At 36.6% G+C, this 26,003-nt stretch overlaps 3 protein-coding genes across 6 annotated transcripts; 1 reads left to right on the top strand and 2 right to left on the bottom strand.

Moving 5' to 3' along the window:
* Nucleotides 1-134: 134 nt before the first annotated feature.
* LOC142528598 (succinate--CoA ligase [ADP-forming] subunit beta, mitochondrial) lies at nucleotides 135-5,325 on the bottom strand. Of its 2 annotated transcripts, XM_075633649.1 has the most exons (13): nucleotides 5,235-5,325; nucleotides 4,971-5,118; nucleotides 4,313-4,423; nucleotides 4,034-4,145; nucleotides 3,548-3,612; nucleotides 2,612-2,689; nucleotides 2,126-2,200; nucleotides 1,891-2,043; nucleotides 1,606-1,740; nucleotides 1,332-1,496; nucleotides 972-1,094; nucleotides 587-658; nucleotides 135-501 (listed from the first exon to the last, which is right to left on the bottom strand). In XM_075633649.1, the coding sequence occupies exons 2-13, from the start codon at nucleotides 5,070-5,072 to the stop codon at nucleotides 424-426; spliced, it is 1,269 nt and encodes a 422-aa protein (XP_075489764.1). In that variant the 5' UTR covers nucleotides 5,073-5,118; nucleotides 5,235-5,325; the 3' UTR covers nucleotides 135-423. The 2 variants fall into 2 exon arrangements, with proteins under 2 accessions (XP_075489764.1, XP_075489763.1); XM_075633648.1 differs by lacking the exon at nucleotides 5,235-5,325 and having other exon boundaries at nucleotides 4,971-5,228.
* Nucleotides 5,326-13,434: 8,109 nt separating this feature from the next.
* Nucleotides 13,435-18,922, top strand: LOC142529809 (protein NPGR2-like). 3 transcript variants are annotated; one of them, XM_075635455.1, is made up of 6 exons: nucleotides 13,435-13,781; nucleotides 14,670-14,948; nucleotides 15,158-15,410; nucleotides 16,124-17,334; nucleotides 17,893-18,456; nucleotides 18,545-18,922. In XM_075635455.1, the coding sequence occupies exons 2-5, from the start codon at nucleotides 14,700-14,702 to the stop codon at nucleotides 17,968-17,970; spliced, it is 1,791 nt and encodes a 596-aa protein (XP_075491570.1). In that variant the 5' UTR covers nucleotides 13,435-13,781; nucleotides 14,670-14,699; the 3' UTR covers nucleotides 17,971-18,456; nucleotides 18,545-18,922. The 3 variants fall into 3 exon arrangements, with proteins under 3 accessions (XP_075491570.1, XP_075491569.1, XP_075491571.1); XM_075635454.1 differs by having other exon boundaries at nucleotides 13,437-13,781; nucleotides 17,893-18,046; XM_075635456.1 differs by lacking the exon at nucleotides 13,435-13,781 and having other exon boundaries at nucleotides 14,813-14,948; nucleotides 15,099-15,410; nucleotides 17,893-18,046.
* Nucleotides 18,923-20,695: 1,773 nt separating this feature from the next.
* LOC142529149 (BRCA1-associated RING domain protein 1) lies at nucleotides 20,696-25,306 on the bottom strand. The gene is given in 14 exon segments (XM_075634576.1): nucleotides 20,696-20,993; nucleotides 20,995-21,143; nucleotides 21,637-21,755; nucleotides 21,838-22,003; nucleotides 22,180-22,267; nucleotides 22,670-22,779; nucleotides 22,888-23,074; nucleotides 23,302-23,402; nucleotides 23,552-23,806; nucleotides 24,008-24,402; nucleotides 24,487-24,582; nucleotides 24,756-24,826; nucleotides 24,914-24,967; nucleotides 25,071-25,306. Coding segments are annotated over 14 exon segments (2,031 nt in total). The 5' UTR covers nucleotides 25,160-25,306; the 3' UTR covers nucleotides 20,696-20,842.
* Nucleotides 25,307-26,003: the final 697 nt, after the last annotated feature.

Below are 26,003 nucleotides of genomic sequence, written 5' to 3' on the forward strand. Positions count from 1 at the left end.
ATTTTTTGGCCCTATTCACCTCTCTATTCTAAGCAACAGTGGTATGCGATATATAATCGTAATGTTTTTAGTTCACACATTTTAAAATGATTGTTTGATATCATCCCAAAAAAATAGCAAAACAGAGCAGGAAATTCACCCATTGACAGTTTATTATCAAAATAAAATAAGGGGGAAATGTTATCCACAGTTTTCCCACACCAAATGCTGCCAGTAAATCCAAATACCAGGACTGCTTAATATAAAATCAAGAACGATTAAAGCCGTCTCCATTCGTTGGTGGAGGGTATATCCTACTTGGAAGTTTTATCAGTGCATCTAACAAGACGATGATTCAATTTATACATAAGAATTTTAACTCCAAAATGCCAAGGGGAAAAGGAGCGACCTCTCATGATTTAGGCAAAAGTACACAAAATGTCTTCAAGGAGCTGAGGCCTTAACTGCTTTCTCAGCTGCATCGTCCAGATCTTCAGCAGTAATCAAAGCCATTCCACTTTCCTGAAAATACGAATATTTTGGAAGAAAAAGTAAAGTTTTGTTAGATCATTTACATAGCACATCTAAGATAAGTTTTGAAATTCACCTTCAGAATTCTTTTTCCCTGGTCAACATTGGTGCCTTCGAGACGTACAATTACAGGTACTTTCAGTTGAACCTTGAATAGAAGTATAAGAATTCGTAAAAATTGTGATGATCTAATCAAAAACGGAAAAGTTAAGTATGAACAGAGGTAAAAAGTAATCATGACTTTTGCAACTTTCACATTCAGGGGTGTAATGCTACAAACAGACACTCTTCCTTAAACAGCATACTAAAAAGGTGAACACATCCGTTGATACCTCAGATATTTGTCAAAGAAAGACTCAAGTGGAAAGCAAAGCAAAGAGGCAAGTAACATAATTTTCAATCCAGGGTTGTATAACGAAGTGATCTCTCCCACGGAAAACCCAATCAACACAAGTGTTTACCTGTTTAGCAGCATTGACAATTCCACTGGCTATTACATCACATTTCATTATTCCTCCAAAAATGTTGACAAGAATAGCCTTCACTTTCTCATCTGAAGTCAAAATTTTAAAAGCCTCCACGACCTGTCCAAGATATTCAACTAAATTGGTCAACTTTATAGTCGCGTAACAATAATTAAAACAATAGAGGATGTCAGCCATGAAAATTGTACAATTTGTCAAAACTTTGAAACTACAATCTCATGATTAGATGACTGAAAACCAATCATCACAATCCAGGATATCTATGTATAACTTGCCACCAAGTCGAAACCAAAAGAAATCATCATATATAGAACAAGAAATAAATCCCGGCCTCACCTGTCCTTCAGAGGCATTTCCTCCGACATCAAGAAAATTGGCAGGAGTTCCTCCATGTAGCTTAATAATATCCATGGTAGCCATGGCCAATCCAGCACCATTCACCATGCAACCTATTTCCCCATCCAAACCAATGTAATTTAAGTCAGCCTTTGCTGCAGAAACCTGATAAAACAATGCAATATAAATGAATAAACAATGTATGGATATCCATTTGCTTCATTTCACTAAATGTAATAAGCAAGCCAGTAAGAGAAAAGATGTTGGCTGATACCTCTCGAGGATCCTCCTGGGTTGGATCCCGCAGAGAGAATACTTCTTTCTGTCGGAAAGCAGCGTTATCATCAAAGTTGAGTTTAGCATCAGCTGCTACCAACTGGTTATCAGCAGTCTCAGCAATGGGATTGATCTGTTTAAAAATTGACAACTCAAAGGTAGATATAAAAGGAAGTTTACACAAGTTGACATCATTATAAATCAAGAGGCATGCAAACCATACTATATTAAATTATAACACTAAAATAGAACACTTGACAAAAGAGGAAATTAACTCAATCACCTCCAACAAAGTGCAGTCGCATTTACAGAAAAGTTCATATAGCTTCTTCACTTGTTCAATTGAATCAGTCCTATCAGCGACCTTGGGAGACAACCCATCAACTACCTTGCCAGCATCTTCATCAGTTATCCCTGTGAAAACATCGATAGGTACCTGGTTCAGGGAAGAACAAAAGAATCGAATATTAAAATGTGCCACAACAAAGCCAGATATCATAATAAGTTAAGGTATTAACCTTTATTATCAATTCTGGATGTTTCTCAGCGAGATCTTCAATACTGGTTCCTCCCTTTTTACAGGCGATGATAAGCTGCAAAAAATCGATTTCAGTGTACAGTTCAGCACATTAACACACCAACTATGGATTCACTTGAGTCCACTTCCCATCTTTGCAACAAACATCATCATGTTAGCATGGAAAGGGCATCGATTCATACAGCAGACTACTGATATACAAATATACATAGATAGTTCCAATAAATTTATAATACATTATCCAGCAATATAAGATAAGTTTTCTGCTTTCTGAGCTAGAAATTCTTCGTAGTTTTGAAACTGACAAGAAACTCCAGTGTACGACAGTGCCAATACATCCCCAAAAAGATCTATAAAAGATTGAGTGGCTGATTTGCACCATGAATGCAAGCAATTAAACAGTAAGGAATCACAATGTGGAATTATTAAAAGGAAAAATCAAGATCTATCACACGCGGGAACTTACAGGACCAGCAGATTTACGATCAAGAGTAATGGCGAAGTACATCTCATTGACAAGCGACAACTTCTCGCATAAATAAACCTGCGATAAAGAAAAGTTTTGATTTGCTTCTCATATACGAACATATAACCTTATCAACAGTTAAATTCAGTGGACAAAAAAACTGCCAATAACACTAATGCTGCAAGCTTAAGCAGAAGAAGAAAAGCAGATCATATAAACAACTTCTTCAGAAATACAACACAGAGAAAGAGAGAGAGAGAGAGAGAGAGAGAGAGAGAGAGAGAGAGAATATATGGTTTCCAAGGTTTTATAATAACAAGCAAATACAATATCACACATATAAAAATGTACAACCAAGTTTAAAGCAAGCAGCAAACGGAAGATAAAACTATATACTAAAAGCCAAAATCATGCCATATATGATGTCCCACTGATAAATAAACCTTATTCCCACTAATTATCGCCGGTGATTATTTACCTGAAGGCATCTTTTTAATACTATGTACATGTGCACATTATCATTAAACTGATTCAAATATCAGCAAGATCGAAGGAAATATCACATCAAAACTAAAATAAGTTCAAGATTTACGCAGTTGACTAGTTTTGTTCAGTAAATGTTTTGCAAAAATATCTTTCCTGATTCTGAAAAAAGAACGAGACAATAGTTAATAGAGATGTAAAATGAGACGGTCTCTAGAGCAAATATGATCATTAAAACAAAAACCAGATAGAAATTGAAATTGAATTTTGACAACAAGAATTAAATTTACAATTGATGTTAACAGAAAGTAGCACTGAACACTGTGCTGATAACAATTATATGCTTGAAATATGAAGATGCAAATTGTAGCCTCTGATAATTTTCAGAGCATGTCAACATGTACCATTAAACATTTCTTAATAAGGAGTTATGAACAAATTTTAATGACAAACCTTGCTGACAATCTTTCCTTGAGGACCTGTTTGCTTAGTTACAAGTATCTGTCCAAGCATTTTCCCTGTAAAAACATAGCTTTGTAAGGGGATGTCGATTCAGTGAGCCACACAAGTAAATATTTTGAGGCAGTTTTCCAGTTGCCTGCATTCAAACAAAACTTTATTGCTAGCGGATGAAAAAGGTGTTCTGTGACCGAAACTCAATGATTTTTTTCCACATACACAAGTTATAGAAAACCTGAACAGATAAACCTACTAGCATCCCTAATAGAGTTTCTTGAAGAATTTGTGAAAAAAAGTGGTGCAATGTAGCATCCACAACTTATGCGAAATAGGTTACTTTCATAACTCAAACAACTTGACATATCCCCAAACATATCTCAAGATTCAAGAAGTTAAATCACGCATAAGTAGCTGCCGGTACATAAATTAAAATTCCGAAATTAACAGCCTTATATAATTCAAAACAAATTGTTCTCGTACCAGCTATTTCTTCAACCTGTTCAGCCTTCACAATATGCACTCCTCCTTGGAGACCACTTTTAAATGTTCCCAGCCCTCGGCCACCAGCAAGGATCTGTGACTTCACCACCACCTATATCACAAAAAAAAGAAACAGGTAATTGCCTCTTCTAATTACATATTATCCAGAAACCTAATTGAAGCAATTAGAAGCCATCATTTTTTATCTATTTACCCACTTCAAACCATAAATAACACGTTTGGGTAAGAAGAACAAGGATAAGGACTTGGTATCCGCACCTCACTTTGGTTGGAGAACATGTCGCGCATTGCCTTCTTGACCTCATCAGCTGAGCCAACTGCTACACCTTTTGGAACATTAATCCCATGTTTGCTCATCAATTCAGCTCCCTAATATCATTTACACAGTAGGTAGATTAACTAATCGAATGTACAGGACCACAAATGCTCAGAAAATAAAAGATTAAACTGAACATTAGAAAAAATACGGCTCCTATATTCACAAAATCAGTAGGCGTCATGCATATATAAAAACCAATATATTGTACAAGTCACGAGGCGTCTCACCAGACACCAGGTCTAATATGGCATTTGCTCCATAAAAAAAATTTAAAAAATCAAATTTATTGAACTTATCACTGTAAAAATGCAATTTGGACCTCCAAAACACACTAAATCGTCCCCCTCCCCCTCTATTAAATCCAAGTGTTTGCATTGTACAAGTCGCAAAGAGGAGTAAAAACAATCTGAGACACAGAACCAAAACATATATTCCCAAACCAATCTAGGAAATGGAATAGATAAACAAATTAATTAAAACAAAAAACTTTACTACGTGCTATTCCAGCGACACATATATCGAAGCAGATCACGCTCAAAACGAGAAACGAAATCATAATCTCCCCACAGGCGCAGGAGGGATATTGAGGAAGCGTACCTGGTATTCGTGAATATTGAGACGGCGGAGCTGCTGCTGCTGCCATTTTCCGGCAACGGACAGAGAGCGACTAGCGAGTTTCCCCAGCAATCCTCTCACCATTTCCTCTTCTCTTCACAAATTTATGTAACCTTAAGCAGAGATCGAACTGGAACACGGATAATCAATAAGATGATAATGGAAAAAGTAATGCAATCAAAAACCCTAAGCAGCAGCGGCGCCGGAACCAAATACACTGACTGCGCCGGAGGTAAAAGAATGTACCTTATACTCTTATTTTTCTACGTTGACCATTCAGCTTTCAACTTTATTGGATCAGCAATTGCCCGTTTAAGAATACAATTTTGAATTTTTCTAGTTGGGAAATTGTAATTTTTCAATTTTAATTATATAGTATAACATATCATTTGAAAATTAAATTTGTTTGTTCTTCTAAGAAATTTTTAAATTTAATTTATGATCTTCTAAGATTTTAATTTTTTTAATTACTCCTAATATTTTAATTTTTCATCTTATATTTTTGCGAGGGGAGAATTAAGTAAAATTTGAAAGAAATGAAAGTCTTTTTTATGCTGAATGACATTATTTAAAAATTGGGATGAAAAAATATCCATTTGTGTTAGGAGGACCAGAATGTCCATACTTGTTTATTTGAAAAAATTCAGGACATTCTAAATATACATGTATATATACTAAAGATCACGTCGATTTATTGGATATAAAAATAAGAATAAATTTCAAATTTGAATGCCGGTGAGAATTAAATGATTGAAAATGAAATATACATTATAATCTACTTCAAATTTAGTTATTTCGACCTTAGTATAAGTACTCATCCAAGATCATTTTGGTCATGAACTTCACATATTCAGACATTAATCTCACAAAATTTACCCGCATATCAAACATGATATACATACTTCAACAATTATAAAATAAATACACACTTGTTTAGTTATCATCTTAAACATTTGTATGAAATTACATGATCACTTATCGACATCGATATTAAATTCAATCTTTATCTCTAGATATTCAATTGAAAAAAATCATATGCATGGTGAAAATAAAATAAGGAGACAAAGATGACAGTAACAATAAACAATTTTTGTTTAGATTAGATAATAGAGTGAAAGCTACCAAATCTATTACTTTCATACCAATTTTTAGTAGCACTTGTTTTTTTAAAAAATATATATATTTTCTAGTGATATATTGAACGAGTTGCCCGTAAGTTGGCTTCGAGTCTTTGAACTTTGACTCATTTAAAATAATGGTATAATATATTTCAAAAAAAAGAAAAAAAAATTGTATAACACATTTGATGATACCCCGTAAGAGTCCGGGTCATGGATGACCCGGAATATCAAATGAATTCCCAAATCCGAGTGAGTCTGCAGATGGATTCTTCTGGAGCGGGGCAGGTGCAAGCCCATGCTCTACTCTCCGGGCAGTCATAGTCCCGGGCTCTTGTATAAATCTCCCGGGAGGCATTCTACCCGGGCACCTCGATAACAGTGCCGCATTCTAGTGATTCAGAAGATAAGATCTTGTCTCGAGAAGCGCACCTGACAGAATCCTATTGATGTGACTTGATGGAAAAGTAGGGTGGCGTGACAGGAAGTGGCAAGTAGGCACTGAAAACAAGGTACATACTACCTTTTCTTCTATAAATAGCAGGTATGTAATTCATTTGAAGGACTGGGGCTTCCTCTTCTTCTCTTGTGCTGGAGAATGATTCATTCACCAACACATGTTAACGCACATATTTACACCAGTAGCCTTTACTTTTATCTAAGTTACACTGGTTATCATCTTCACCTGCTGACTTAAGCATCGGAGTGGCCACGCCGGACACCCCTCCGGCGCCTATTCACGAGTTCTTTTCTTATTTGCAGGTTAAAGCGGAAGCCATATTATAGAGATATATCTTCATCACAGATATAGTTCTTGCTCAGTTTTCTTCATTATCTTGATAGCAGATCCGGTGGAGCACCCGATTCTGCTCACTCATTTCACCAGGATCGCATCATCTTGATAGCAGATCCGGTGGAGCACCACACCCTGCTCACTCATTTCACCAGGATCGCATCATTGGCGCCGTCTGTGGGAACTTGAGCTCAAGACGTAGATATGGTTTCCATTCAAAAGTAAGTCCGACCTTGCTCGGCACCTCAGTAAGCCTAACTCTGCTTGGCAAACATACAAGCCCGACCAACTCGGCACTCAGATCTTATATGTTGATTTCATATGGGCTCAAAGCTCAACAGCTATCCCGGATTGGCATGAAGAGCATTTACTATGCACTCAATAGCATACAACTATATTAGTCACCTAATTTAGCTCAACCAGAGAAGTTTCACTCTACCGGAAATGAATTCGGATTCAATATTTTCAGGTTAGTGATTTGATTTTTAATAAAACTAAAACAGCAGGTAAAACAAAATCTCTCAAGTCCGGGAGGTACGAGGCCGCGGCACATTATCTCAAGTCCGGGATGTATGAGGCCCGGCACATTCTTGAAAGTCCGGGAGATACGAGGCCCCGGCACATTATCTTAGGTCCGGGAGTTACGAGGCTCCGGCACATTATCTCAAGTCTGGGAGATACGAGGCCCCGGCATCTTATGCAAAGCCCGGGAGGTATGAGATCCCGGCATCTTATTCTTGACAGCCCGGGAGGTACGAGGCCCCGGCACATTATCTCAAGTCCGGGAGGTATGAGGCCCCGGCACATTCTTGAAAGTCCGGGAGATACGAGGCCCCGGCACATTATCTTAGGTCCGGGAGTTATGAGGCCCCGGCACATTATCTCAAGTCCGGGAGATACGAGGCATCGGCATCTTATGCACAGCCCGGGAGGTATGAGATCCCGGCATCTTATTCTTGAAAGTCCGGGAGATACGTTATGAGGCCCCGACACATTATCTCAAGTCCGGGAGGTACGAGGTCCCGGCATCTTATGCAAAGCCCGGGAGGTATGAGACCCCGGCATCTTATTCTTGAAAGTCCGGGAGAGACGAGGTCCCGGCATCTGATTTAAAGTCCGGGAGAGACGAGGCCCCGGCACGTTATCTTAAATCCGGGAGACATGAGGTCCCGGTTATTATCTAAAGTCCAGGGCTCCGTACCCTCGCTCGGGGCTCCGCACCTCGACCATTCCCAAGTCCCGGGACATGCTCCCCGGCCTGAGGCTCCGTACCTTAGTTACTTATAAGCCCAGGGTTCTCAAACCTGGCTCGGGGCTCCGCACCTCGACCATTCCCAAGTTCCGGGACATGCTCCACGGCCCAAGGCTCCGCACCTTGGTTATTTGTAAGCCCAGGGCACTACACCCTGGCTCGGGGCTCCGTACCTCGACCACTCCCAACTCCCGGGACATGCTCCCCGGCCCAAAGCTCCGCACCTTGGTTATTCATAAGCCCAGGGTTCTCAAACCTGGCTCGGGACTCCGTACCTCGACCATTCCCAAGTCCCGGGACATGCTCCCCGGCCCAAGGCTCCGCACCTTGGTTATTCATAAGCTCAGGGTTCTCAAACCTGACTCGGGGCTCCGTACCTCGACCATTCCCAATTCCCGGGACATGCTCCCCGGCCCAAGGCTCCGCACCTTGGTTATTCATAAGCCCAGGGTTCTCAAACCTGGCTCGAGGCTCCGCACCTCGATCATTCCCAAGTCCCGGGACATGCTCCTCGGCCCAAGGCTCCGCACCTTGGTTATCTGTAAGCCCAGGGCACTACACCCTGGCTCGGGGCTCCGCACCTCGATCATTCCCAAGTCCCGGGACATGCTTCTCGGCCCAAAGGCTCCGCACCTTAGTTACTTATAAGCCCAGGGTTCTCAAACCTGGCTCGGGGCACCACACCTCGACCATTCCTAAGTCCGGGAGATAGGAGGTCTTGACACATTATTCAAAGTCCGGGAGGTATTAGACCCAGAACATTCTCTTAAGTCCGGGAGACACGAGGCCCCGGCACATTATTCAAAGTCCGGGAGATATGAGGCTCCGACATCTTATGCAAAGTCCGGGAGACATGAGGCTCCGGCATCTTATGCAAAGACCAGGAACCACGAGGCCCCGGCATCTTATCTCAAGTCCATAAGACATGAGACTCCGGCATTTCATCCCATTTCTGGGAGACATGAAGCCCCCGATGCTTTTATAGAACAAGATTCATGATCTCTTTGGGAATCCAGGCATGACTGATCGGGACAGCGAGTATGACTCTAGCCCGACTATTTAATAGATGGGTGATGATACCCCGTAAGAGCCCGGGTCATGGATGACCCGGAATATCAAATGAATTCCCAAATCCGAGTGAGTCTGCAGATGGATTCTTCTGGAGCGGGGCAGGTGCAAGCCCATGCTCTACTCTCCGGGCAGTCATAGTCCCGGGCTCTTGTATAAATCTCCCAGGAGGCATTCTACCCGGGCACCTCGATAACAGTGCCGCATTCTAGTGATTCAGAAGATAAGATCTTGTCTCGAGAAGCGCACCTGACAGAATCCTATTGATGTGACTTGATGGAAAAGTAGGGTGGCGTGACAGGAAGTGGCAAGTAGGCACTGAAAACAAGGTACCTACTACATTTTCTCCTATAAATAGCAGGTATGTAATTCATTTGAAGGACTGGGGCTTCCTCTTCTTCTCTTGTGCTGGAGAATGATTCATTCACCAACACATGTTAACGCACATATTTACACCAGTAGCCTTTACTTTTATCTAAGTTACACTGGTTATCATCTTCACCTGCTGACTTAAGCATCGGAGTGGCCACGCCGGACACCCCTCCGGCGCCCATTCACGAGTTCTTTTCTTATTTGCAGATTAAAGCGGAAGCCATATTATAGAGATATATTTTCATCACAGATATAGTTCTTGCTCAGTTTTCTTCATTATCTTGATAGCAGATCCGGTGGAGCACCCGACTCTGCTCACTCATTTCACCAGGATCGCATCATCTTGATAGCAGATCCGGTGGAGCACCCGACCCTGCTCACTCATTTCACCAGGATCGCATCATTAGTTTTGTTTTGTTTTTTATGAAATATCTATCTTATTCGATCATTATTGACCGTATATTACATATACCCGCAAGGAAATTGCATTTTTATTATGTGATTTGTACGTTTTTATTTTTTTAATAATATTATTCAATTCATGATCATAATCTATTAAAATATTAGTGTATAAAAATGTAAATTGACTAAAATCGAAAAAAAAAAAATATTAGTGGATAATATCGTAAATCCCGAGAACATGATAAAAATGAAAAAATATGTGAATTACAAAAATAAAATATTATTTCCTCTTATTTAGGGATGTAAACGAACCAAACCGTTTGTGAGCTATTCGAAGCTCGATTCGATAAAAGCTCGTTTAATTAGGCTCGTTGAGATAAACAAACCAAACTTAAGCTTTACAGTATTCGGCTCATTAGCTCGTGAACATGTTCATTGGCAAGTTCATTAGTAATCTTTTAGATGAAAAAATAATAGTTTTGATATTTGATTTATTGATTTTGTATATTATTTATGAAATATATAGAAAAATCTAATAAATTTATTTATTATAATAAATTTATAAATTTTAATAAGAATAATATATTTTTCTTTAAATATATAATTTATTTTTTAATTAATTTAATGAAAATTTAAATATATAATTCATATTTATTAAGCTTGTTTAGGCTCGATAAGGTTTGAATAAGCTCGTGAGCCATGCATATATTCGTTAAATAAAGCTCGAGTTCGGCTCGATTATAAACGAACCAAGCTCAAACATTCAAGAGTTCGGCTCGGCTCGGCTCGACTCGATTACATCATTACTCTTACTTTAATATGATTAAATATCTTTGTAACAAAAACCAATATCCAACTAATCAATATATTAAATCCATACTACAGTGCATTACCCTAGAGCAGGAGTCATGCTAGACACCGGCGGAGCCATGTGTTGCTCCATTCGATGGCTTGTTTTTTTAGATATTTTTTATATATAAAATTTTGTCTTATTTTCTGGTAGTCCGAGGGCTCTATTTGTTAATATTAGATCTACCATAGTTTAGAAAATTCTAACCTGAGTATAAATGAAAATCTGGCAATACCACTGATGCTAGAGATGCCATTTCGTTTCGATAAAACACTAGAAGGAGCTCAAGTCCCCTATTTAAATAGTAACAAAGAGAAGAAGAAAATGGAGACTAAGTCAGAAGAACTTGAAACACAGTGCATATAAAAAATATTCTAAAAATGTTATGATAGACTCGCGCTCTCAAAGGTTATATATATTTACTAGATGTTTCCAAGAAACAGGAATTCGCTAACTTGTTTGGATCAATGACAGCAATTGAACCAAAAATAATTATACATTAAATGAATGCACACAATTATCTTAAATTGAACATTTCTGTATTTTTTTCCGGATATAGGTGAATTCTATGATGACGGCGTGACAAAACATTTTGATCGTAATAATAAACCACGAGATCATCAAGAACCAGTGATTTATCAAGTGAGTTCATCAAGAAAGAATCCAATAAATTATGAGGAGTTCGTACATTTATCTTAGAGCAGGAGTCATGCTAGACACAGGCACATGGCTCCGCCCAGGCGACTTGTTTTTTTTCGATATTTTTTATACATAAATTTTGTCTTATTTTCTGGTAGTCTGGGGGTTCCATTTGTTAATATTAGCTCAACCATGATTTAGAAAATTCTAACCTAGGTAGAAATGAATACTTGGCTCCGCTACTGATGCTAGAGATGCCATTTCGTTTCGGTAAAACATTAGAAGGAGCTCAAGTCCCCTATTTAAACAATAACACAAAGAAGAAGAGAATGGAGGCTAAGTCGGAGGAACTTGAAACACAGTGCATACGAAAAATATTCTAAGAGGGTTATGATAGACTCACGCTCTCAAAGGTTACTAGATATTTCCATGAAACTGGAATTCTCTAACTTGTCTGGATTCATGTCAGCAATTGAATCAAACATAATTATACATTAAATGAACGCACACAATGATCTTAAATTGAACATTTTTGTATTTTTTTCCTGATACAAGTGAATTTTATGATGGCGGCATGACAAAACATTTTGATCCTAATAATAAACCGCAAGATCATCAAGAACCAACCAGTTATTTATCAAGTGAGTTCATCGGGAAAGAATCAAATAAAGGCAAAAACTTGTGTGAGACGGTCTCACGGGTCGTATTTTGTGAGACGGATCTCTTATTTGGATCATCCATGAAAAATATTACTTTTTATGCCAAGAGTATTACTTTTTATTGTGAATATCGGTAGGGTTGACCCGTCTCACATATAAAGATTTGTGAGACCGTCTCACAAGAGACATACTCTCAAATAAATTATGAAGAGTTCGTACATTTATTTTATAATAATAATAATTATCTGATGATGAATCCGATGTCCGATAATAAGGGGAACACGGTACGTCAAGGTACACGGATGGCCATCAAAGATACCACGAAATCAAATACTTGCCATTTTTTCAAGGGTAATTATTAATTCCAAACATAAATATATAACTAAATATAAAATTTTAAAAATTCTTTTCAAATTATTATAATATTATTCCTAGTTATTTTAATAGTTTAAAAAATATATAATTTGAAATTTCATATTGAAAATAAATGGATATGGTTCTCTTGAACCAAACTGCTATATGATCCGCAACCTGGATTGGCATATAAAGCCTCGACTCTATCGTGGTGGGAATGAAGGCATGCGCGCATGTTCGGGTTTGATCCATTAATCATGGGATGATTATTTAATCAATATTCATTTTCCAGGACTTATTAAGTATGTGATTTCGTGTTTTTATATTTTGTTTTCTTGCAATATAAAATATATAATAATTGTCGGAAAATCAGATTGGCATTGCAAGATTCATAATTGATACAGTTCTCGTTTTGTTTCAGTTGAATTAATTTTATGGAGGAAGTTTGGCTCAATCAATTGACACATGATGATATTTTCTCAGAAATTATTTTTTAAATCAATACATCTCATGCATTGATATTGTTTAATTAATATCCTAATAATTCAATTAAATAACTTCAAGTATACTTTGTCTCATTATTATGTAAATATTTTGCCATGTATGAGGACTAAATGTATAGATTATATTATATTTTAGTATAAAATATAATTTAAAAGTCTTTCGAAATAAGGATATATTTTATTCTTATTTTTTATATATATCTAATTTTTTTATAAAATAATCTCAGGTATCATATTCGTAAAGTGAATTGTTTTATTTATATTCATGATAAAAATTAATATTTTTTATATGCAATTTCACAAAATTTATACGTATAAAAAATTTAGGACGACCCACGCGACACAATAGCTATACACGTGGCAAATTGGAGCATTTATGACCTCAAAATATGAAAGAAATTCTAATTGGCCCCACGTAGAACTCTCCTTGCCCCAATCCCCAATTGCCAGCTACGAGATAGCAATCCCCATATCTTCAGTGAAGTCAGCCGCTACCCTTCGAAGATCCAATTCCCTGTTTTCAGTTTTCGACCCCAAACTCCTCCGATTTGTACAGGAACTTTAATTGCGATTTTATTTTTAATTTCTTGTATAGAAAAGAAAGGCGAAGAAAAGACCCATTTGTGTAAGCTTTGTTGGATTCTTGTTTGATCAAAGGGTTTTCTTTATCAGTACCCCGCATTTGGAAAAAGTTGGGGATTTTCATTAGTAATACGTGGGCTGGTGTGTAAGTGCCTTGGCCTTCAATCTTCAGTCGTTTGCGGTCTGCTTTCAGTTGTCAAAGTAATATATCACGTCTACGTACTGTTTTTTGCTTTATTGATTGAATGATCTTTGTATTTTGATTATTTATTATATGGGGTTTTACTTCTTGAATTTAGAAATTTTTACTCACAAGGGTTTCTGATTTTTTTTAAAAAAATTTAAAATTTCTGTATTGGGTGTATGGGTTGTTAATTTTGCTGATCAACGGCTGGTGGGTTGGGTTCCTGCGGAGTTAACTGAGCGATAGTTTCCGTTTTCTGAAATGGGCTCTCTTTGCCTATTATAATTTGGAAGTTTTGTTGGTTAAGTACTTGGTTTTTGTTTGAAGTTTCCTAGTTATAGCAAGCTGTGAGTGTTCTAAAAAGTGACTCTTGGCCATGAGATTTGTAGCTGTAACCTGTTGGTTGATTGTTCCGACAGCAGCATTTGCAATCATGTTTGGCATCGATTCAAGTGAAATGTTATTTTAATCGATCCATAATTCACATATTTATTTATCATATTTTTATCCATACACTAATTATTAATCTTAATTCAATCAAATAATTGAATTTAAATTATAATATTATCCTTAATAATTAATATTATTAATATTTTTTAGTTATTAAAAAGACAAATTGATAATATATCATTTTATCTCAAATTTAATCAATCAAATCAAACAAATTATTATTTATTAATCAAATCAAATACTATATTAACTATATTATATTTTTTATCATATTAAATTATTTATCTCAACATTCTCATCCTATAACTTCAAACAGTGTTTAGTATTACTTATTTTAAGTTACTTGATTATATAATTTTAAAAAAGGAGAATTCTTTTATAGTGTTTATTCATTTAAGGATGTTATATCCAAAAGCGGGCTAATTTTTGCAAGTACTGAAATCTGCTTGTTTAAGCGTTTTAGGGGGGATGAAACAACATGACGAATGGGAATAAGATTGAAGAAAGACGACTGGAACACATTCGAGTTAAGTTGGGGAAGATTAATGCAGCGTCTCTGCTCAGGAGAACAGACAAGAGTAGATGAAATGATCCCTTCTAAATCTGTAGCTGTCCAGGATTATTTTGCCAGTGTATATTCTTCTCAAGCTGGAGAAACTGAACATAAACCTGATACTGGCAATATTGAAGAAGCTGAAACATCATTGTGTGAAAGTGGTTGTTTAAATTATGAGGTCGTTTTCTCATTTTCTTCAGACCTCATTTTTTGGCCATATTTCATTCCATTTGATACGGTTTTGGTTATGGTTATAATATTTATCTTGGTTTTTATCTTTTATCTGTTCTATCATCAGAGTTCATGATTTGCTGTTTCTTTTGATTAGGTTCCTGCAGAACTCATTCTAATATTGTATGATCTCAACTTAAAAATTATAATTATCAGGAAGCCAGGGCCTTGTTGGGGAGGTATGAGTATCAAAAAGGAAACTTAGAAGCTGCCTTGCGTGTGTTTGAAGGGATAGATATTGCTGCAGTTACACCAAAGATGAAAATCACAATTGCTGCAAGAGGGGAAACTCGTAAGAGACGGTTGCAAAATTATGCAACGTCAGCAATGTCTATACACGCTGTTAGTTTACTCTTGGAATCAAATTTTCTAAAAGCAAAATCTTTTCAAGCCCTTGGGAGGTATAAAGGTAACTTTTCTATGTATTATTGAATCTTATCTTTATTATCTTCCATACAAATTTATTGCATTTTGCCTTGTCATGCAGTTCTTGTTAGGACACCATTCATTGTTTTCTCCCGAATTCTAGTAAAATCATTAGTTTTCAAAGATTTTTGGAATTTATTATGCTCGTGTCAGGGTTTTTTCTTAATGTTATATTAATTGTGTCAACTAAATATCCGAAGAAAGGCAGTAGTGATTTGCTCCCTCTTGGGTCTTGGCACGTGCATTGCAATGGGTGATCAACATATGAATAATCTATTAGTCTCTCGATCATATGGCTTCTGGATTGACTCTGTTCCTCAGGCTTATTTAACTATTGAGAGTTTGTCTATAATGGTTAAAATTAGTGGTCAGTGGCACTCCCTACGTCTACTTTGTCCTTTAATTATTTTGGCCATTGGAATTATGCTGTTATGGCTGATGTGGCATTTAGTAATATCCTGTTGGACTTTCCTGTTGGTTCGGTTCAGTACTTGTAGAAGTTCTGATATTGTCCCATTTCCGCCTGGAGCTTGTGGTCATACTTAAGAAGTCCTTGTTTCTTCACATTTTGTTTTTGACTATGGGAAAGAGGTGGTATTGTAGGCTAACAGTTAGTGCAGACAACCATTCTTTGAGTCTGGCACACCTGCATATGTGAATGGCTCTTTGATTTGTGTTTCCAATCGCCTTTTGCAGAAGCTGCTCAATCATGCTCAGTAATTTTGGACATTGTTGAATCTTCATTACCAGAAGGCTTACCTGAAAACTTTGGTGCTGACTGTAAATTGCAGGAGACGCTAACTAAGGCTGTCAAGCTGCTTCCAGAATTGTGGAAACTTGTTGAGTCTCCCCGTGAATCTATCTTGTCATATCGCCGGGCCCTTCTTCATCAGTGGAATCTTGATGCGCAAACTATAGCAAATATTGAAAAGGAGTTTGCAATCTTTCTCTTGTACAGTGGAGCCGAAGCAATTCCCCCAAACCTACGATCACAGATAGACAGTTCATTTGTTCCCAAAAACAATATTGAGGAAGCAATTCTTCTTTTGATAATTCTTTTAAGAAAAGCTTCTCTGATGAAGATTGAGTTGGATCCTTCGATTTTGGATCACTTTACCTATGCATTATCCATATCAGGTGGAATTGGGGCTTTGGCTAATCAACTGGAAGAGCTGCTTCCTGGAATTTTAGATCGGAAAGAAAGATATGATATCTTAGCTCTCTGTCATCACTCAGAAGGCGATGACTTGGATGCTTTGGATCGTTGGCAAAAATTATTGAAAAGTCACTCTGATTCCACATATTTACGAGGATTATTGTTTGCTTCAAAGATATGTGGGGGAATCTCAAAGCACGTAGAAGATGGGATTAGTTTTGCTCGCAGAGCAGTTGAAGGCTCGCATAGGAGATGTGATCGGTTGGCTGGTGTTGCCAATTGCATGTTGGGCATCTCTCTTTCGTTAAAATCTGGATCAGTTCTGTCTGATAGTGAGAGGGTTGAAGGACAATCTGAGGCTCTTGCAGCTCTTGAAATTGCTGGAAGAATGACTAAACTGAATGATTTTATCTCTGTTTATCAACTGTGTTTACAGTACGCTGAACAGAGAAAGTTGGATTCAGCACTTCATCACGCCAAATACTTGGTTAAATTGGAAGGGGGATCTAATCTTAAAGGATGGATCTTGTTGAGTCGAATATTATCTGCTGACAAACGTTATTTAGATGCTGAAACGATCGTTAATGCTGCTCTAGATCAAACTGGAGTATGGAATCAGGAAGAATTGCTTAGAACTAAAGCGAAGCTCCAAATTGCCCAGGGTCTAATGAAGTGGGCCATTGAAACTTTTTCTCGACTTTTTGCTGTCCTTCAAGTTCAGAGTAAAAGCTTTGCTTCGGAGAAAAAGAAGGTTCGCTGCACCTCTCTCTATGGCATATTTATGTATTCATGCGTCGTATTTTTAACTTAAAAAGGTTTAAATTGGACCTGTATGTGTTAATTGAGACACTTGTGATATTTAGTTGCTCAATGAGCCAATATCTGGTTCCCTTCTGGTTCTCAGCATTTAAAAAGCTGAAGAGAGGATGTATGCCATCATAATGCTTAATCAAACATGCAAAACTTGATAACCCAAGTCAACCAAATATTTTATTGCCCGATTAACTTCCCACAAGGAGTTTTGCTACTCTTTTGTGGATTCATATTGGGACCGATTACAAGACATGATGTTTACTCGACATGTTGCTTGAAAACTGATATGTTTAGCTTGGTCAACTTGTTATTGGCATTGTAGTTGCCATTGTACGTAGTCTGCTCTTAGACCTTTATGTGAGATCTTTGTTATGTTCCCCATTTTTCATCCTGTTACAAAATTGTTAATTTTGGTGCAAACATTACTCATCTCGGTGTGTATGTGGTCTCTATGAAGTTATGGTTTGATGAAGATCCTTCATGTTCATAATGACAGGACAGAAGAAACCATAACAAAAATCTAGAGATGGAAACATGGCATGATTTGGCTTCTGTCTACATAAGTTTGTCCTAGTGGCAAGATGCTGAGATCTGTCTTTCAAAATCCAAAGCCATAAGTACTTTTTGTGCTTCTAGATTGCACACTTCTGGTATAAAATGCTTGCTTCTCGAGTTTTTCTCCTTCATATTCCGTACTATCTTATTTGTTTCTTGGTGTCACAGTAATGAAATTCTTCTGGACCACATGAAACACACATGATGAACGTAAGACACAAAACCAAAGGCCATTTTTGGATTTATTTTGGATCTTTTGGGAAAAGATTTTGAACTACTTTTGTGAGAATCAACCGAATGTTTGATATTGTTTTGGCCTTTTGGTGGGGGTGTAAATGCTCATTGATGCCAAAAATGAGTGGATGATGATATCACATCATAATATAAAATTATATTAAGATCTTGAAGTGGTTTCGGATTATAAGTGTATCTGTCAATATATTTGTACAGAACTAATCTAAAGTTGAACAAGAAGTAAAAAATATTATGCTGGCCGTGGGATAAGGTGTGATATAGTTTCCCATTCTGTTGCATATTCATACTTGATCATGAACCAGCTGGTCAACAGTCCAATTTCCGTGTCATAAAAACAGGTTTGCTTCACGAAGCAAAAGGCCAGCACAAAGAAGCACTAAAATCCTATGAACTCGCCCTCGAAGTTGATCCAACGCACGTCCCAACTCTAGTCTCCAAGGCTGCAGTGCTGAGAAAGATCGGTTGCCTATCTCCTGCGATCATACGAAGCTTTTTGACAGAAGCTCTACGGCATGACAGAATGAACAGTTCCGCATGGTATAACCTTGGCCTGCTTTACAAAACTGGAGGTAGTTCGTTAGCTCCGGAAGCTGCTGAATGTTTTAAAGCTGCTGCGTTCCTTGAAGAGACTGCTCCAGTAGAGCCCTTCAGATGAGTGGCTGTCTGCCAATGCCTGCTGTGTATGATCGAGTGAAGCACAGATACTGATGAAGAGTGTAATAAATATTCATATTTTTTAGGTGACTAGCAACGATAAAATTAATGTGTTGGAATCCAAATGAAGTATAAATAACACGCATAGAATGATGGACAATTTGTGGAGGGCTCGTGAATGATTGTGAATTAGTTAATGATGTTTAATGACTGCATAAGTATAAGTAGGAACTTTGACTGTTATTTGGGTGCTTCAACCCTTAAAAATTAGGGTGAGTTTGAAAGTGATCTTACCGGAGAAAGCCAAAAAGATGATGAAAACAATGTCGAAAGGTAGAAGTCTGGGGAAGAACCAGAAGAAAATTTTAGCCAGATGCCTAAAATTTTGGTAAGAAGGTTTAGCCAGATGCCTAAAATTTTTGGTTAATATGAGCTGAATATCTATCCGTCACCTACTTAACAATGTGAATAAAAGAGCAAAGTAGTGAATTAACAATTTCATACTTTTATTCTAAAATATATATAAGAAGATAAAATGATTTACGAATTTAAAAGATTGGATAAATTCATGATTAGTCCCAGAGCCTTTGTGGGACCGGCATATGACATTGTCCTCATTGTTATCAACCCAAGGGGGTTGAATATTTGCTTAGACAAAAATGAGACTCTGGCCAGTGCCTAATGAGCGAGCCATGGCACGATCCTTTTTACCTATCAAGATATGTAAGACTACCGATAACTTCTATGTATATTTTTTGTAAGAATCTTAGAAACTTAGATTATAGTCCAGACCTAATCTTGAGTGGCAATGTGGGCTGTGGCACTAAGGGTTGACATTTTCACATTGTTTGATGCGCAGACTCCAAAGCTTTTTGATGGTTTGCGGTTCTATTTTTCTTGGGGATTTTGTTCCAGCTTACAAGAGCGAACTTTTAGCCTTAGTTACAGGTGGTGTAGGAATTGTATGGAGCTTGGAGCAGATAGCAGAACAAAGTCACAATCCTGAAGAAGTTTCTTCACGTCCTGTTGTGTACAATGCTCAACTCGAACCAAATAGCGAGGCACTGCCAGTGATTTAGCCAAAGAAAATTACCCTCTTGCCATTCCACACACATGGATCTTGGAATCCATTGCTGGATACAGGTTGTCGCCTTATTGATTATGTTGAAAAGAACTTTGTATTCTTCCTCTCTTGTGTGAAGTAAACTAGCTTCATCCACCTTGATATTTCAGTTCAAACAAGAGTGCCGTTAGCTGGCCGGTAGTCTTCGATTTTGTGGCCTGAAAAATGGCGGTTTAATAGGGTGATTTTAACTAGGTTTGATGAATAATTTTAGCTTTTTATTTATTTATAATTATAATAAACTTCATTTTAATACTCATAAGTATCTCTAGCTTGATTGGTTTCTCAGGACAATTATAAGTTATAAATTATTTATTTAAATTTAAATTTCCAATAATATGTTCACACCTGTTTTTATCATTTTTATTTTAACAAATAATATTTTATTATTTCATTCCATCTTCGTTTTATTGAGATTTCATAATTCATATAATTATTTTAAATTTTTTGGAAGAGCCATTATTTATTTATTAATGTAACACGGTACTTTACAAATTGACACATTGAACCAAACTCTCACAATATTCTCCTCCATCTCTGATTAAAAAAAACATGCAGTTTACAAATGATGTACATGGACATGTGATCATATTGTGCATTAAGGAAGACATCAAGTTTAATGTAATAACTTTCAAATCATGTTTTTCGGATAAATTGTACGCGATAAGTCATGGAAATTATATAATGGAAATTTATAATAGATCTTCGTTGGACTAAAATTGTTAAATATGATTTAAATACAATACGATACTGCAATAAATTATATTCATGTTCATTATGCCAGCTTACTTTGAATAAGCCACCATCATAAATTGACATTTTAGAGGAAGAACAAAAGCTAAAACTTCTTAATAGAATCTTAAGACAACAATCTGTGTGCAGCGATGGATTCCAAGATCCATGTGTGTGGAATGGCACGAGCATCGTTGTCTTTGGCTAAATCACCGGCTTCTGCCGTTCTGGTATTCGCTTCTGCTTGAGCATTATACACAACAAGACATCTAGATACAATCCCAGGACTCTCTTTGTGCTGCTATATGCTCCAAGCTCCCTATAACGGTTCCTCCACCATCTATAACTAAGGCTAAAAGACCACTCTTGTACACGGGAACAAAATCCCCAAGAAAATAGAACCGTAAACCATCAAAAAGCTTTGGAGCCTGCACAACGACAATATGATAATATCAATCCGTAATGCCACATTGACACTCATGATTACATCTGAACTATAATCCAAGCTTCTAAGATACTTGAAAAAAATACATGGAAGTAGTTGGTAGCTGGTTTTACAAATCTTGACACCCAAAATTAAGTGTAATGACCCAGAGTCATAGCTCATTAGGCGGTGGCTACTGGCTAGAGTCCAGAGTCTCATTTTTATCGTCACAGATTTAGAAATAACGATGGAATCTCCTGATTCACATCACCAGATATATTTAGTTATCTAAGAAAATATACAAATCCCTTGGGTTAATAACAATGAGGAGAATGTTACACTGTTTCAACCACAGCTCTACATCAAAGCATGGATTGACTTATAAGCTTCTGTATAATATAATAGTGAGTGTTGGCTCACTTCTCTTACTCATGCCTTAAAAAACTGAAAAGTAAGTGTAACGAATGAACTACTCTCCTCGTATTAGAAGGACTTACATTATTTAATGTTCTCAGTCTTCCAGTTCGTGGGCCATCAAGAACACCACGATTGTCCAGCTCAACTTCATAATTTTCTTCATCCACAGGATATTTTGCTTCCATGCATGATTTAACCCCTAAAATAAAGATGTATGACATTTACTAGTATGATTCAAACAAGATTGTAAGCCCGTTTAGTAGAATATGTATCATCCTCACAATCAATATTAAGGACCCATCTTCCGTTCAAAATAGCCATGAGAACTTTAAAAGTTCTGCTGCATGCCCCTTTTTCATTTGTGGTCACGATCATATGGGTAACATTTGAATTCCAGGACTTGGAAACTTCAGCGCCAAAATTCGAGGCAAACTTGATCATCATATGCTGAAAGCCAACAATCAATATAAGATATTAGTTACTTTGAACATTTTTTGTACAGTATGTTATTCAGTGAGAATATGATCAAACCAACAAAATGAAATAGAATCCGAATAGTAGCCTGAAACCTTTACTTAAGTTTGTAACCGAAAAGTACGATACAAAGTTTGGCAGAAACTAACCTTCTCTTCAGAGGACAGAGCAGATCCACAAAGAACCCATTGTTGAGGTCCATTAGGAGAAAGTGACCAAAAGGATTGTTCAATGGATCTGTACAAAAAAAGACAAAAATGATCTATCAATCACCATTATTTTAGTACTTCAACCCTCAGAGAAACTACAACGCATTTTCCATTTCAATTTAAGAAAGAACAAATGGACCAGTAACCCATCTAAATGTCCAGCGGGTTCCTTCTTTTAAACAGTATTCAGCACAAATATTAGCCAAAAGTTTTACCCATCTGGCTAAAACCTCCTGAATTGAACTTGGTAACTGTTTTTTAGTCATAGAAAAGCTAGAGGTTGAAGGTGAAATTTCAGGTAATATAAAATATAAATAACAAATGGCAACAGAGATTTACATGCATGGTGGTTTGTATTTGAGTCCTACACTTGTATCAAATAATGAAGAGTAATTAAATCAACAAATGATGACAGTAGAAATATCCATACCTTTGAGTGGACAAGGACTGGTTTTCTCCACGTTCACGCTTTCTAGAGTTGGACTTTTCACACGGAAATTTCATAGATTTGTGAGCTGGGCATAACATTAAAAACTCATCCTACATATCCATGACATTATAGGATAACGGGTCAAAACGAGCGGATATAATAAATTCGGAGAAGAAACAAAGAAGAAATAAAGAGTAAGGATGGCATGGGATACTCACACAATTCCATCTGCAATCTGGTATTTCTACTGCACATGGAACATGATAACTCCTACAACACGATTCTGCAAAGCACCCAAGTGCAGCTCCCTTTACACCACAGCTGCTGCACTTGAGCTTAGCAGCTCTCTCCAATTCAGATTCCAAATTTTTAATAGATTCTCCAACATAATAGACTTTAGGGGACCTGAACAACATAATATTTCTCAATTTGACAGACATTTATCCATTCAAACAACAGTTAAGAATAAAGGAAACGTATAACGTCATTAGAAGAATTTTTTCAATGCTAGCATATTTGGAGAACAAAACTTCACATTATCTTTTGTTATTCTTATAGAAATCGAGGTTTGGTTCCAAAAACAAAGATTTGACAGAAATTAAGGCTCTGATGCATGCCAAAATCACACTTACCACTCTGCGCATTTACGGTGGACAGAGATGACCTTAGAAAGAGTAGTTTCACCTCTTGCAACTTCCTTTCCATCTGCATACTGTTGCATAGGTCCACTACCCTGCAACACGCGTTAACGTATGAATATTACGCTAGCATATTTACATCTTATCACAAAATGTATGACAATATGATAAGCAATAATCTTACAAAGAGAAAAGTGGCAAGATCTAGGTCCAAACTTACTATCCATATTGAAATGAAACTTACATCAGTTATCTCAGAAGAATGGCAAAACACGCAAGTGCTTCCATCCATGTATGATGCAACATCAAGTACAGTGTAATCTTTGTTATACTCATGACTCCGAGTAACTTCATCAGACGAACCATAATATATCTTCTTTTGTCTCTTAATTTCCTTGTTATGTAATGTGTCCATTGGATCAGTTTTATTATCCACTTCACCAGAAAGTGTAACCAGAGCATCTTTGGCACAACTCTTGGCTGCAGATTTTACTGTAAACTGGAGATTTTAACTAATGAATATTTTACAGAAAAGAGATTCTTAATAAGTAGCTTATATTTTATAGGCCAAGATTAAGTATGAAGTGGTTTCATTCATAAACAAACTCCAACCTCCATTGGCAACTAGATTTAACTCATTGAGTTCTAGAGGCAAGATACTTTTCATAAACTTGTGCGAAAAATTAAGAATTGAACTAACCTCATTTCCACTGCCTGGATCGGTGTTGCAATCTTCCTTATATTTGTTACCACTATCAGAGGGTGAGCTTCCTGGAGTTACTTCTGGGGCATGATTCATTTCTGATTCTTCAGATACAGAGCGAAAATTTGCCACATTTTTCTCCATTGGACATCGATGCAATGGAGATTTCTGATCTGATTTTGGTGCCACTCTACATTCAAATTTCCTATCAAATTTCCTATCAAATTTCTCACAATTACCATCCTTTGACACTCCACATGTTTCAATTTTTTTCATCAAATCAAGCTCATCTTCCAACGAAGTACAAGAGTGCTTATTTTTTGGAGCAATTTCACTGAGTTCCTTCCTCAATTGGCCTGCAGAACTTGATATTAAAATCGGAGTTCTCATATCTGCAATGATAACAAATCAGTAATATTACATAAAATAGTCTGAGCAATGTGACCCACCAGTTTATAGTCAAGAGTCATATTTACCGGCAGAAAACATTGGCAACAAGGTAGAGCTGAAAGCAGCATCCAAATTCTTATAAATGGCAACAATATTATCCACGTAAGGAGCTGGCCTTATTTCTGCAAAACACATCAATTTTTTCCAATGAATAACCCACAAGGAATCAGAAACAATAATAAGTAGTATGCAATTAAACACCAGGCAAACGAATTGTTAACTCCCCAAAATATAGACTTTATACTGAAATCCTGGATAAAATATCTGCAAAACAAACTGTTGAAAAATCTGGTACCTTGATCCGTGAATTGTTGCTGGCATGAGGGACAGTCAGCAGTGAACTGGCTAGACTTGGGGATACATACACTACAAAATCCGGGGAAAAAGTTTGAGAATAAAATCTTTCAGCACTCAAGGAATAATTAAATAAAAAAGAGGGAAGCTAGAACTTACTTGCAGAAAATATGATTGCATGGAAGCAACGTCGGCTTCCTCAGCAAATTCAAACTGACAAAACTCATGGGGAAAAATCATGGGAACCTGAGAAATTGTTCCGCAAACCTAATATATACACAAAATGATACCCACAACCTAAAAAATGGAGATATACCAGAGAGGGCATTTGAGCTCAAGACCAAGCTTCCGGAAATTAAAAACCAACGGATTCAAAGACCCCGCGGCTTTTCGAGGATCCGACATTGCTTCTGCTCTCCCCTTTCGTTTAGGAATTTTGACTTTGGAGCAATGTTTTAGGAAAGAAATGATGAAGCTCGGTATCGCTCTTCCGTTTATGCATTATCACAGTTGAAAAGGATTTGAAAAGGTGGCGAAGAAGGTGGACGGGTGGATTTTTTGAACACTTCGAAAAATAGCACGATTTTATTATATCCAAAACTTCATGTTACTGAAAACGGTTTTGTAGCCAATGGGCACCCACCGTCGGATTAGTGTGAGTTGTAATAAAAAAAAGTTTATGTTACTGACATTTTAATAACACTAATACCACGAAACCTGAATAATTATCCGCTCGTTCAACAACAAAATCAAATATTTAACCATGTGATATAACATTCTCTCCATGATATTAGCCAACAACAACTTAGGTGTATAAAATAAGATATATTATTAATAAATCGAATTGATTTATAAAATCATGTTACAATTTTTAAAATTATTATTTGGATAAAAATAATTTAATTATATTAAATATGTAGTTTGTAGATATAATATATGATTTTTTGACTTTTAAAAAAATTCGATAAATTATATAAATAAATAGGATGTTTTTGTATAGTTGTCACAAAATAGACAACTTTATATAATATATATATATATATATAAATAATAAATCTATCATTTCTATCTAATCTTCTATTATTTTTTAACTAAGACCATCATAATTATATAATAATATTATTTATAATTTATGGTATAAACCAAAATAATTTTAAAATTTAATAAAACTCCATATTAACTACACAGGTACGGCGAGACAATTTAAATGATACGTACGAGTATTAATTACTTGTTGTGGTATTTATTT

This window comes from Primulina tabacum, chromosome 16, assembly GCF_025594145.1.
Source record: "Primulina tabacum isolate GXHZ01 chromosome 16, ASM2559414v2, whole genome shotgun sequence".
Taxonomy (NCBI): domain Eukaryota; kingdom Viridiplantae; phylum Streptophyta; class Magnoliopsida; order Lamiales; family Gesneriaceae; genus Primulina; species Primulina tabacum.

Bases quoted from the DNA above. Each gene is read 5' to 3' on its own strand.
- LOC142528598 (XM_075633649.1), bottom strand. From the start codon at position 5,072: ATGGTGAGAGGATTGCTGGGGAAACTCGCTAGTCGCTCTCTGTCCGTT. The intron at 2,201-2,611 runs GTAAGTTCCCGC...GATTTTTTGCAG, and splicing joins ATCGTAAATCTGCTGGTCCT to CTTATCATCGCCTGTAAAAA. The intron at 1,741-1,890 runs GTGATTGAGTTA...ATTTTTAAACAG, and splicing joins GCGACTGCACTTTGTTGGAG to ATCAATCCCATTGCTGAGAC.
- LOC142529809 (XM_075635455.1), top strand. From the start codon at position 14,700: ATGGGAATAAGATTGAAGAAAGACGACTGGAACACATTCGAGTTAAGT. The intron at 14,949-15,157 runs GTCGTTTTCTCA...TATAATTATCAG, and splicing joins GTGGTTGTTTAAATTATGAG to GAAGCCAGGGCCTTGTTGGG. The intron at 17,335-17,892 runs GTTCGCTGCACC...TCATAATGACAG, and splicing joins TTGCTTCGGAGAAAAAGAAG to GACAGAAGAAACCATAACAA.